Source organism: Leucopleurus acutus, assembly GCF_964270905.1.
Source record: "Leucopleurus acutus genome assembly, chromosome: X".
Lineage (NCBI taxonomy): Eukaryota > Metazoa > Chordata > Mammalia > Artiodactyla > Delphinidae > Leucopleurus > Leucopleurus acutus.
In genome coordinates, this window is record NC_139148.1 from 83,425,966 (window position 1) to 83,440,253 (window position 14,288).

Below are 14,288 nucleotides of genomic sequence, written 5' to 3' on the forward strand. Positions count from 1 at the left end.
TGGAACATGTGGTCTAAGGCCTGAGGCTAGAAAGGTAGGTTGAGGCTTGATCAGAATCAGCACTTGAAATGTGTTAAATAGTCCAGAGAAAATTTTTGGACAGAAGACTGTGGTAATCTGGCATTTTATAAAATGAATAAAAGAAAAGAATGATGCCTCAGAGACCCTAGTTGGGAGGCTTCTGCCATATTAAAGGAAAGGTAACTAGGGCTAAATTAGAATGGTAGACAATGAAAGGGAGTCATTCTAGAAGTAGAGTAGTAGTAGAGTAGGGTCATGACAATAAGTCAAATCAAGTTCTCCGTGATCAGTCTTCAAGTCTTTTGTCACACATGGGACTTCATCTCCTGCCATTCTTGCTTCCAAGCCTGCTTGTTCAGCTGTGACCACACAGGTCTCCTCACAGATCCTGGAACATTCCAAGCACACTAGCTACCACCTCAGCACCCTATTTGCTTTTATTCCCTCTATTAGGAAAGTCCTTATTTCCTTCAAGGCTCTGCTCAAATATCACCTTATCAAATAATCTTTCTCTGACTACACATTAAAAAATAACATCCTGGCTCTCCTTATTCCATTTGCCAAGGTTTATTTCTCTTCATAGTACCAAAGCATTGACATTTTATTATATAGTTAGTTATTTATGCTCTGTCTCCCTTTTAGTAGATGGTAAGCTACATGAGGGTAGGGGCTTAGTTTGTTGCCAGTTATATCTCTATCACCTAGAACATGCCTGGTACTTAGTGGGAACTCAATAACTATTTGTTAAATGAATGAACAGAATAAATGCAAAGGTGAAAGAGGTGGCGGATCAAGAAATTATGCCAGTATTTCAAGTCTGAAGGATGCAAGGGATAGTAGTATTATTATCAGAATATGGAAGAGGAGTTGACTTAGGAGAACAGAGACATAGGAGAAGAGAAATTTGGCTTTGTAAATTCAGGCTTAAGTATTCGACGCTGGTGAAACAACCAAGGCAGTGCTGTAGAATGGGCAATCTAAAATGTGAAGAGAAGTCTGGGATTGAGGTAAAGTTCTCTGAGTCATCCCCATAGAGTCAATACTCAAAGCAATGGGAGTGGAAAAAAGAAGGACACGCGATATAAAGACAGGATTAAAAAAAAATAAAAAATAAAAAAATAAAGACAGGATTAACAGATCTGAAAATCAAAATTTAATTTGGGATATTTAATGTTTTAATTATATAAACTTATTTCTATACTTATACTTTTTTTTTCTTGTTTATTTAATAGCTGGGTTAACAACTTTGGTCATGAAGGTCTTGGACTCTTGTTGGATGTGCTGGAAAAGCTTCTGGACAAGAAACAGTAAGAATAAACATGAAAAAAAATCACCATGGGGGACATTTTTAAGCACAGCATAATATGTTTTTTCCTTTTATTCAGGCAAGAAAATATTGACAAGAAGAATCAGTATAAACTTATTCAGTGCCTCAAAGCATTTATGAACAATAAGGTAAGTAGTATTTATTTCTGCCTCTGTCGCAAAAGGTGAGAACTTGCCCGACAGACACCATGAAACAGGCAAAATAGTGGATGCTTACTCAGTTTTCAAAAGGGTCTTTATAATGCAAATCATCATGAGTTTCATTTAAATATTATTTAAAATATACTTTGCTTCACAAAATATTTATTGACAGGTTTTTGCAATCATGCAAACATACAAGTCTTGTTCCCAAATCAGATAATACTCTTTAATACTCTTTTTTTCCCATGGTAGTAGGAAAATTTAAATGGGATAGGTTGAATACCATTTCCTTACAGAGAGTTTTTATTCTAATGTAAAGGACAATTCAAAGCTATGATTTGATTTTTTTTTTTTTTTTTTTGCTGAGAACGTTATAAGGTTAAGATTTTTCTTTCTTTTTATGTTCAATTAATGTCAGTGAGTTAACATACATAAAAGACATTTCTGGCACATACCAGGGTTTTTTTTTTGTACCTGTGTGATACCAGTTGCATTATGAGGGACTCTAGGAATGCCAGACAAGGGTTTTTCTTCTAAAAGTAGTCTTTGCTCAGGTTATGAAGTTAAAGTCATTTTTTCTATAAACTTGTTTTGTTACTCTCTTATACATGATTTGTGCTATATTCCTATAGGTAAAATACCACTGACTAATTCACTAATTGAATAATTCCCTTTATATGGTATTTTAATAATCTCAAAATATTTATTAAAAATAATTATAACAATAACCCAAAACTTGCCAGAAGTAAAATATAGCTATTAATAGCCAATGCACTAAGATTATCTACTTAAGTAATCTGCAGTCTTTCTTAAGTGTGTGGGATTATGTATAATTATGTGTATATTATACACACATGTATCAGCAAGGAATTTTTTGGCATGTGGAACAGATGGATGCTTGCCAATTGACGTGAGTCTCCCGTATAGAATATACTATTTGTGCTGTTCTTGGAAGTTTCTTCCAGAAAGATTTCCATCAGTACTAGTACAGAATTTCTGAACTTCTGAGCTCTTAGTCTTTGGTGACAAAGTTATGCAGAATCTGATACCTAACAAGAAAGCAGTTAATGAACATTGCTTCTCCACAGCTCAAGATGGATCTCTTTTTTCAATTGAGGGAAACAAAGAAATAAAGGAAAGACAACACTGTACTAGAAATCAGGAAATACAGTCCATGATTTGCCACTAAGTTGTGTGGCCTTTAGAAAATCATTTGACCTCTCTGCCAATCAGTCCCCTCACCTGTAAAATTAGGACTCTGATCTAAATTCTTACTGACTTGAGTAGTCAACTCTTACAGCTTTCCAGGATATTTACTAGAGAAAGTATATATTTACTAGAGAAAGTGACATTTCCTGTAGAGCCTTTTCCCACGAGACAGAAGTTGATATGTTCATACGTAATTATTTATTACTTAAGAGTTTGGCAGTTTTGAAGAACATGATTTTTTTTTATTAGAGTAGAGTTCATTTACAGTGTTGCGTTAGTTTTACAGCAAAGTGATTCAGTTATACGTATACATGTATCTATTCTTTTTTAGATTCTTTTCTCATATGGGTTAGTACTACTCTGTATTAACAGTGAAATCTGACAGCATTTCATTGGAACAAAATTGCCATTTCAAGCTAACCTTTAGTTAAACAACACACATTTGAATATTTTCATGGTTCCTAATTTATCTTCAAAAAGAATTCAGTGTAGCATTCCCTATGCTATGCAGTAGGTCCTTGTTGGTTATCTATCTTATATGTAAAGTAGTCTTCTGTGTGTGTTCATCCCAAGCTTCTGATTTATGCCTCCCCTCCCATGTTTCCCCTTTGGTAACCATAAGTTTGTTTTCCATACCTGTAAGTCTGTTTCTGTTTTGTAAACAAGTTCATTTGTTCCTTTTCTTTAAGTTAGATTCCACATATGAGTGATATATGATTTTTGTCTGACGTACTTCACTCAGTATGACAATCTCTAGGTCCATCCGTGTTGCTGCACATGGCATTATTTCATTTTTTTAATGGCTGAGTAATATTCCATTTTATGTATGTACCACATCTTCTTTATCCGTTCCTCTGTCAATGGACATTTAGGTTGCTTCTATGTCTTGGCTATTGTAAATAGTGCTGCAATGAACATTGGGGTGCATGTATCCTTTTGGGTTATGGTTTTCTCTGGATATATGCCTAGGAGTGGGATTGCTGGGGAATGTGGTAGTTCTATTTTTAGTTTTTTTTTTTTTTCTTTTTTGCGGTATGCGGGCCTCTCAGTGTTGTGGCCTCTCCCATTGTGGAGCACAGGCTCCAGACACGCAGGCTCACTGGCCATGACTCACGGGCCCAGCTGCTCCATGGCATGTGGGATCTTCCTGGACCAGGGCACGAACCCGTGTCCCCTGCATAGGCAGGCGGACTCTCAACCACTGTGCCACCAGGGAAACCCCTATTTTTAGTTTTTTAAGGAACCTGCATACTGTGCTCCATAGTGGTTGTACCAATTTACATCCCCAATAACATTGTAAAACACGATAGTTTAACTTAGATTATTCTATATTAAGATTAGGCTTTAGTTAGAGCATGTTAATGTCTTGCACATAGGTCCTAGGAACATGAGTAAATGGTAGGTCTTTTAAATTATAGGCGTGTGAAACAATGGGCATAAAGTACACATTCAAAATAAAAAAAATATACAGTAATATATCCATTTCATGTTGGAATGAATTGTCATAATCAAAGAATGAAACTTTCATCTGAAATGACTCATACATCAAATTTGCTGGCCCTGAGGAGTTTTGATTACCTACTTCAAAAACTCTTTTTGCTTATACAATGCTTGTAATAATAGGATCATAAAAAGCAACCCATTGTCCCTTAACTTCCATTGCTGTAATATTGCTCTGATGTTTAGATTGATGGTTTTCCATCATTTCTCATATCTTCATTTTTATTTTGAGTATGTCCCTACACATTACAAACTACTTTTAATAATAAAATGGAAATTTGAAAAATTAAATGATTTCACTCTCAGTCTAACTGATTTTTAAAGTTATTTTAAGTTTGGTAATTGCATGGTAACCATCTCTCTGTTTTCCACATCACTTATTTTCCTTACTACTTATTACTTACTGGCTACCTTTATACTTACATAGTCCTTCTGTTTTTCTTTGCTTCTTTTTAATCTCGTCTCTTCCATTTCCTTTTTTTGTCTTGTCTCTGTAAATTTCCTTATTTGTTATGACCTCGAGTAAAGTCATATTTAAGAGCTTTAGCTATGTTTTTTTAGTCCTGAATTCTTTTAGAAGATAAATTAGGAACCATGAAAATATTCAAATGTGTGGTGTTTAACTAAAGGATAGCTTGAAATGGCAATTTTGCTCCAATGAAATGTTGTTGGATTTCACTGTTAAACTGTAACAAGAAGCAAACATATTTCATAAGAAATCTGAGAAATAATTTGTGGGACAAAGATCAAAGAAAATATTACCTTCTTCATGTAGTGAAAACCTGAGTTTTGGGCTTTCTTCATTTTTTTACCTAGTCATTCTTATGATGTACATTTGCATGCATATATTCAAGCCTAGAAAATAAATGAAAATGGTGTCTGGCTTCTCTGCCTAGTTGACTGTGACACTTAGTAAAACCCAGGCTCCATTTCTTTCTGTTCATAACTTTTGTAATGCAGCACAACTGCTTGAAAGAGGGAGGCTAAGAGAGAGAAGGTATGGGAAAATCCATACAGAGGTCTACTGCTTCTTTAACTGACATGTAGTATACAAAAGAGCTTTTCAATGTTTTACCCTTTTTGTTCAACTTAGTTTTCCATGCAAACATATTGGAGAATTTAACCATGAGTTCCAGACATCTCCAGGGAGACCCAGTGACATAACTAGAACTGCTTTAGAAAATCATATCAGTATGTTCTTTACACATTCTTCTTTGTTGAGAAAATATTGGTGGTTCCCATATTTCTTCCAAATTTTTATGGAAGTTTTAGGCAGGCTAATGGAGATCATATCTGACCAAAGGACAAAACTCCAAGATGCAGTCATTTCAAATAAAAAACAAACAACTGCATTTGAAGAACATTCATCTAATTAAGTAGAACCTCACTGTGGAGGTATTGGTTTTTAGAAAATCATTGTTTAGTTGCTTTTTAAAATTAAAGATGTGTTCCAAAAACATTTTGAATGAAAGTTCATTTTTAAAAATTTTTTTCAGTTTGGATTGAAAAGGATTCTAGGGGATGAAAGAAGCCTTTTACTGTTGGCAAGAGCAGTTGACCCCAAACAACCCAACATGATGACTGAAATAGTAAAAATACTTTCTGCTATTTGTATTGTTGGAGAAGAGAACATGTACGTATTGCTCTATTATTATATTAACTGTATAGAAAATGACACTTGAGAAATTAACAAGTCCTACTTTTGTGCTGTTTCTTTTGATAACTTGCATGAAAATACTATTAAATTTTAGAAAAAAATATTGATATTTTTACCTTATCTATTTGGATATTAGCTTTTTTTTGATTCTTTGAAAAATAGGTTTAAAAAGATAGAATCCTAATGGAGAGTTCTTCAAAGTTGGATATTCAAAGTTAATGAATAGAATTTTGTCTAGTTGAAGGTAAAGCAATTATTAGAAAAATGGGAAAAGGTCAGTTAGGGAGTAATTTTGGCTAAACACACACACAGGCACACACATATACATACCCTACACAACATACACCCTCACACATGCACATCACAAAGTTTGACTTCCTTAACTGAATTAACTAGATGCTTTATTTTGTACTATAATTTTATTTTATTTTTTAACATCTTTATTGGAGTATAATTGCTTTACAATGTTCTGTTAGTTTCTGCTGTATAACAAAGTGAATCAGCCATACATATACATATATCCCCATATCTCCTCCCTCTTGTGTCTCCCTCCCACCCTCCTTATCCCACCCCTCTAGGTGGTCACAAAGCATCAAGCTGATCTCCCTGTGCTATGTGGCTGCTTCCCACTAGCTATCTATTTTACATTTGATAGTATATATTAGTCATGACACTCTCTTACTTCGTCCCAGCTTACCCTTCCCCTCCCCGTGTCCTCAAGTCCATTCTCTATGTCTGCATCTTTATTCCTGTCCTGCCCCTAGGTTCTTCAGAACCAATTTTTTAGATTCCATATGTATGTGTTAGCATACAGTATTTGTTTTTCTCTTTCTGACTTACTTCACTCTGTATTACAGACTCTAGGTCCATCCACCTCAGTACAAATAACACATTTTCGTTTCTTTTTATGGCTGAGTAATATCCCATTGTATATATGTGCCACATCTTCTTTATCCATTCATCTGTCGATGGACACTTAGGTTGCTTCCATGTCCTGGCAATTATAAATAGAGCTGCAATGATCATTGTGGTACATGACTCTTTTTGAATTATGGTTTTCTCAGGGTATATGCCCAGTAGTGGGATTGCTGGTTTATATGGTAGTTCTATTTTTAGTTTTTTAAGGAATCCCCATACTCTTCTCCATAGTGGCTGTATCAATTGACATTACCACCAACAGTGCATGAGGGTTCCCTTTTCTCCACACCATCTCCAGCGTTTATTGTTTGTAGATTTCTTGATGATGGCCATTCTGACTGGTGTGAGGTGATACCTCACTGTAGTTTTGATTTGCATTTCTCTAATGATTAGTGATGTTGAGCATCCTTTCTGTCTATGGTAAGTGAAAAGATGAAGCAATATTAATGGAATTAAATTAACTGGTTGGAAAGAACAAAAGGCTGTTGGTAACTACTCAGAGTGCACATAAGTGCCAATTTCAGCAACTTGTTGCTGACTATGCATAGATCATTTCTTCTTATGGAAATAATATGAAGTTAGAAGCAAAATTAAAGATTTGATATCCAGTTGGTAAGAAACCATTGAGATAAAGAATGTAATACCTGCTACGGACATGAACTAAAATATTTCTTCTGAACACTCTATGTGGCAGTAATCATCTCAGTTTGAATTATAATGGGGCAGGCAAAGATTTAGGATTCTTCTAATATGTTGACTTTCTCATACCTCTTGGAATAAAATGAGATGTTGCTTAGTGCTGGTTCATCCTTCGAAACCAAAAGACAAACACTGAACAAAAATATTATCACACAACATTAAGTCTTATCTCAGTGAGAACAAACTGAGCATGAAATAACTTATGCAGATAGGCTTCCTTCCTTAGGTTTTATAGAAAAATCAGTTTATACACAACTAAGAAATATTTTTCTAGTCTGTTAGGTTTTCAGTACTTAATTCATATAATGTACCCTACCCTGGTATATTTTATGAGTTAATTATAATTTCAGATATAGTTTGATAATTGTAGTATACTACATAGAGGTTAATTTGATTCAGACACTGTACAGAGATAGTTTCCAATATTTTTGTTCAGGTGAATAAGTTTCTTGTGCTTGGTAATTATAGATGCTTCTCTAATTTACTGGGCTTTCTCTTTTAGGTTTTTTTCCTTGTTCCATTTTCAAAGAATCCTGGGTTTTTTTTTTTAAGTTCTTTAAAAAATATTTACGCTTTTCAGCACTTTATTATAAAATTACAGTCCGTTTACACTTGAATAAACTTTGAATAATTGTAAATGCCATATCACGTTTAAATGACATTAATATCTATGTTAACACATGAAATATCAAAACCTGAAACTTAAAATTTTAATGTTTATCAATTAAGTATTTTTTTTAAATGTCACCCAGAAAAATTATTTTCCTCAAGACTTTCAAATTGAATTTTCATTTTGGTGCCCTAAAGTTATTTAACTCTATCAACATTTGACTTGTAGAAATATGTGGACAAGAACACAATTCTTAAATTGTAGTGGTCTATGTGAAAACATCAAGCACCAGAAAGAAAACAGGGAAGACTGTATAAGGGATAACCCATATTCATATAGTATGTGTAAGATGTATTTCTCATTTCTATTTTTTTTTCTATAGTCTAGATAAACTTTTAGGAGCTATAACTACAGCAGCAGAAAGAAATAACAGAGAACGATTTTCACCAATTGTGGAAGGATTAGAAAACCATGAAGCTTTGCAATTACAGGTGAGTTAGTTTCCAGGGTTATATTTAGAGTACTGGTTTTGTATGACACCAACTCCATTTTAGCTAGCATTTAAATAGAAGGGAACATAAAAATGAAATTCTTCCTGTTGCTTGGTCATTCATAGAAGCTATGGTTTTGTCTGTGAAAATGACAATTTGTTTAAAATTAGGAAAAGTACTTTGAATTATTATATGATGATCATAAATATTTGGATAGAAATTTAGTAATTATTGTAATAAGCCATGGAAATTAAAGCCTTAGCATTAATCAGGGCAAGAGGGCAAACAGTTCAGCCACTGCCGTTATCCTGAGGGTTAATGAAGTCTGTGTGGGCTCGTTGTAGAAATTTAAGAAAACTAAACACATCTCTTTTTTTGTGCCATTCACACAGCATTCAGAAGTTTCACTGTCCAGAATAGGGAGGATTGAATTGCAACTCTTAGGTCATGGTCTGTCTCATAGTCCTGTGTAGACCCAGCCTATATGTCTTCTTTAGAAAATGACAAAATTTGCTATCTTTTCTTAGGTGGTTTCAGGAAATGAGCCATTTTATGAAAGATAACATTGTTCTTTAGTGATGAGAACTCTTATTTATTGACTGTACTTATCGTGTGAAATTCTGGACTAAACATTTGAATTTACATATACTATCTAGTTTAATTCTCACAATTCGGCTATGTAGGTACTATTATTATCTCCATTTTGCTTATGAGACAAATAGGCTGAGATTAAATAACTTGTCTAAGGTGCCACAGCTTGTAAGTGGGACAGTCAAATTCGATGCCAGGTTTGTTAGTCTGTGGTGCCCATCTCTTTCTTTTAGACAGTGTTTAGCATTTAATGTACCATGGGAAACATTTTCTGAAATATTTTTTAAACCCCTGTAGTGTCATTCAACAAAGAGAACATGGGTCCACGTTTATTTTATGAAATTATTTAGTAGTGAGTGTTTAAATATTAAAATTTCTTATCTGATATAAAAACAAAGAGTTTCTTTTCCCCTTTTTAATTTTATTGTTAAGTGTAGTTACCTGTTTTCACCAGAGATTCAAACTACAGCAGATAGATAATTTGGCTTGTCCAAAGAAAATACTGTAGTGTTACAAAACTATAATCCCTTTCCAAATACTTGAAGAAATTTGTTAATTGTTACTTCTACTCCAGCTATGATGAACATTTCAGATAGACTTTTATGGTGCGCCTTTTATGGCCAGTGTATTACATTTTTTAATGCTTGGGGGATTTCCTTTCAGTGTTTCCTTTTTTAAATATACTTCTTATTATACAATTTATTTCAATAAAATTTAACATCTCTACTGAAAGGTTTGGAAACTGTCTTTTTTAAGATGACTTCTTGAACTCTTTGTTCTTGTTTCTGTGCTTGGGCTTACCTAACTAAATCTCATTGACTTTCAGTTGTATGTAGGAGTTTGTACTTGTCTTGCAAAGTTTGCTTAGGAGGAATTAAGTGTTTTATCTATATTCAAAGTTTTCATTCCTCACTCAGATCACTCACTCACTCAAAATCACACAGCTGTTGAGAGGTAGAGCTATGATTTGAAGCCAGGTCTATGTGATGCCAACATGTGTATACTGTATTGTCTGACCTTTAAATGACACCCCTGCCATAGAATAGTTCAGCCCACACAATGAGGTGGGAATGACATTTGCTAGCCTTCACGAAGCTGGACTGAATGGAATGATAAAAGTGGCAAGTTTTTAACAAGTAACATGGAAGGATCATAGACGTCTTGCTAGGTATTCAAGAAATTGTTGAATACTGATTATAGATGCAAACATATGCAAATCACAATTTGAAATTTCCTATTTTAATGAGGTACGAAAGTTAGTGATTTGTTATATACAGAGCCTGGTACTCTCAGAAGAATTGTGAAGTGGGTTTGTTTATTTGGATTATTTCACGTGGATGAAAAAAATATCTAAAAGTTCAAAACTATATTCAGAATACAGAATGAAAAACAAAAGTTTAAAATCTGTTGTTTAAAGAATGAAATGAGTGCCGTATTTTAACAGAATTACTTTTCTATTTCTGTAGTATCCTGAGACTTCTCAAAATGTTATTACAGTCTCAGGAAGTAATTCTGTTAAAATACAGGACTAATTATATTTTTAAATAATAACTACATACCCCCCCACCCCCCTGCTTTTTGGATTCCAAAAGAGGTTATTAAGTTCTCACAGAAGTTTTCCAGCTCATATATTTTGTACCTGTGATAGGAGTTTTATTATCTTCAGTAGTTCAAGAAATAGACAATAAATCATATATCTTCATATGTTCTCTGTTCATTGACTTTCCTTCAGCTGAGTAGCCTTCTCAAGTCTCCCCCATACTACAGTGCCTTCTTTTGATCCTAGTTATCCTTCAAAGTAGCTTCTCATCTTTCTTTTTCATTTTATAGTCTAAGTCTCTAAAAGAATCATCCATACTTGTTTTCTCTGTTTCCTAAATTACCTTTCACAACTCAACTTTTTCACAGTTCTTCAAAAGGTTGACAATGATCTTTGAATTTCAAAGTCCAGTGGCTTCTTTCCAATCCTGATTGCTTGGCTCTATTGGTCACTCCCTCCTTGAAAATTTTCCTGCCTTTGGCTTTCTAGGCACCATCCTCTCCTTGCTCACTGAATACCTCTAACTGTTCTTTCTCTATCTTCTTCGTGCGTTTCTTCTTACTTCTTGGCTATTTTATTCTTTATGTTCTTTTCTTGGTCCCATTCTGTCATCATTTTTGTTTATACATACATATGGACACACATATACACACGTATATAAGCTCATATACATATACATCTATATGTATTGATACACACATATGTGAATGCTCTCAATTACTTCTCTAGCTTTAACGTCCAACTATGTTCTAGTGATTCCCCAGGTTTTAAGTCTGGCTTATATCGGTATTCAATCCTACCTGTCCAAATAGCTAACTGGATGTTTTAGAAGCGTCATAAAAATTCAAAATTAAAAATAGCATTTATAAGCCATGTGCCAATGTTCTAAATACTTTAATATGTTACCATTTTAAACCTCACAGCAATTGTCTGAGAGAGATAGTAGTAGTATCCCCATTTTATAGATGAGTAAGCTGAGGCTCATAGAGGTTAGATAACTTTTCTAGGGTCACATAGTAAATAGGAAGTAAAGCTCACTTTAGACCCTAGAGTATCTGTCTTCAGAGTACTTGCTCTTAACCACTATATGGTACCTCTTCTTAGTAAAATGAGCTCATTTTCTCTTTCCCTTAGCATGATTACCCCCCTAAAAGAAGTCTACTCTTCTTCCTGCCTTTCTCATTTTAGATAATAGAGAGGTATCATTTTCTTCCTGATCTTTGATTTTCCTCAAGACTTCATTCTTCTTTGTTCCCTGCATCCAATTAATCATCAAGTCTTACAAAAGACTATGAATCTATCCCAGTCTGTCTATCTCCACTGTCTTTATCTGCTCCCAGCAATATAATTCCAACAATTTCCTAATTAGTACCCCAAACTGATACATTCTTCCCCAAAACAGACAAATGTTTTGTACTACTGTTGGTTATCCTTTAAAAATAAATCTGATTCTAACATAGTAGCATTCCTAGAAACCTATCTATGCTTATGACCCATTGCTTGATAAAAGTGAAAAGCCTAAGCATGATGAATGACCTTTCTCAATGTGGTCCCAATCTAACATTCTGGCCTTACAGCCCGTCACACTCCCAAATGTACCATATGTTTTAGCCGTATTAAACCTGGTGTTTCCCAAATATGCTGTAGCCTTTTAAATGCCCTCAAACATTTTATCATGCAGAACACTTTGCTTGGAATAGCAATGCTTCCCCAGCTATGTCCCTTTCCTCTTGGTAAGGTTTAATGAGGACACGAAGGAAGGCAAATTTAGGTATGTCCTGCATAAGTCAAGGAAGGCTTCAGTGATGAGGTGATGCTTTAACTGGGTCTTGAAGGATCAATAGAAATTTTCCAGAAAATTATCTTTACTGATAGAAAACCAGTACTCTGGTAGGGTGGAAGGCAAGAGAACGGCTTCCAGTAGGTAAAAATAGAGGCCAGAGGGCTTCCCTGGTGGCACAGTGGTTGAGAGTCCACCTGCCGATGCAGGGGACAGGGGTCATGCCCCAGTTTGGGAGGATCCCACATGCCGCGGAGCGGCTGGGCCCGTGAGCCATGGCCGCTGGGCCTGCGCGTCCGGAGCCTGTGCTCCGCAACGGGAGAGGCCACAACAGTGAGAGGCCCACGTACCACACACACACAAAAAAAATAGAGACCAGAGTAGTCTGCCAGCCCCTTCACAAAAGACAGAGTGAGGTAATACCAACATGTAGTTGAAACTGATTTCTATGTAGCCCATCAGGAAAAACTAGGGTACACTGAGCATTAGTAATAGTTGTTTTTTTTCCCCTTTAACTTTTATTTTTATTATTTAAAAAAAAATTTAATTGAAGTATGGTTGATTTACAGTGTTGTGTTAGTTTCAGGTGTACAGCAAAGTGATTCAGCTATACATATACATATATATGTATGACTGTATACCTATGAATGTGTGTATATATATATTTTACATTCTCTTCCACTATAGGTTATTACAAGATATTGAGTATAGTTCCCTGTGCTATAACAGTAGGTCTTTGTTGGTGATCTATTTTATATATAGTAGTATGTATATGTTAATCCCAAACTCCTAATTTGTCCCTCCCAATAATAGTTGTTTATGGAAGGAGAAGGTCATAGAGTTAACCTCCAATGATGTATTTATAAAAACCAGCCCCAGTCTTCACAGGCTGCTATTAGTCTGAAAGTTGCAATGTCTTAAAGTATTTCAGGAGCTGTGTGCAGAAGTGTTTTTATTTTAGCATGATTTAATACATCTAAAAAATGTTGTCTAACATGCTGAAAATAATTTAAAAAATTGTGCATGTTATAATTAGATATGGTACACAAAAACATAGAAGTAAATATACAGTTGGTTCACTTATCCAGACCTCACCTATTTGAGAGATTTATCATTTTGGAATATAACTCAGAACCAAAAAAAAAGAAAAAAAAGAAAATAATCTGAGTAGCCTACAAAATGTCACCAAATCCATCAAGTAAGCCTCATGATGACAAAGACCTTTTGGGCTTTAATCAGAGCCTATTAACTCTTTCTTCCTATGTTATCTTAATGGCCCGATTTTCTGTTTTCCATCCATAGCAGACTAGAAGCACGAGTTGGGAGGTTGGAAGACAATTTATTCCAGACTTGTGCACTGAGATGATGAAGAAGCAACAACTGACACAATGAAAGCAAGGGAGAAGGAGATAGAAACATAAAAAAAGAGTGGAACTGGAATTCAAAAATTATAACATTTGGTTTCATTTGGCATCAGAGCAAATAGCCCTGTATCTCTCAATAGCTCCTGAGGGCATGTATGTGTTCCATCATCTCTCACTAACTCACACATTTAATCATGCCCCTGAGTCAGCAAAAAAATAAAATAACAAATTATACCTAGGATATTTTAAGAATGTGGGAATTCAGGAATTCTCTTCAGAAAGAGTTCCATGCAAAAACAGATGTTCATGCTTAAATAGACAAACCCTCAGGCATATGGACTGATTCTCTGTAGCGCAATTCTTTCCACAGTGGTTCTCAAGTGTTGAGATTTTACTCTAAGCATACTTATAAATTAGCTATTAGTGCACTCGTACCATCAC

The 14,288-nt window shown here is 34.8% G+C and overlaps 1 protein-coding gene across 6 annotated transcripts in view; it reads left to right on the forward strand.

Annotated features, from left to right (window-relative positions):
• DIAPH2 (diaphanous related formin 2) overlaps window positions 1–14,288 on the forward strand; it is an 889,270-nt gene that overhangs the window by 228,926 nt on the left and 646,056 nt on the right. For all 6 annotated transcript variants that reach the window (XM_082864620.1, XM_082864622.1, XM_082864621.1 and 3 more), the window contains 4 exons: window positions 1,254–1,328; window positions 1,407–1,476; window positions 5,694–5,830; window positions 8,464–8,572. In XM_082864620.1, coding sequence (XP_082720746.1) covers window positions 1,254–1,328; window positions 1,407–1,476; window positions 5,694–5,830; window positions 8,464–8,572 — 391 coding nt within the window. The remainder of the gene's footprint in view (window positions 1–1,253; window positions 1,329–1,406; window positions 1,477–5,693; window positions 5,831–8,463; window positions 8,573–14,288) is intronic.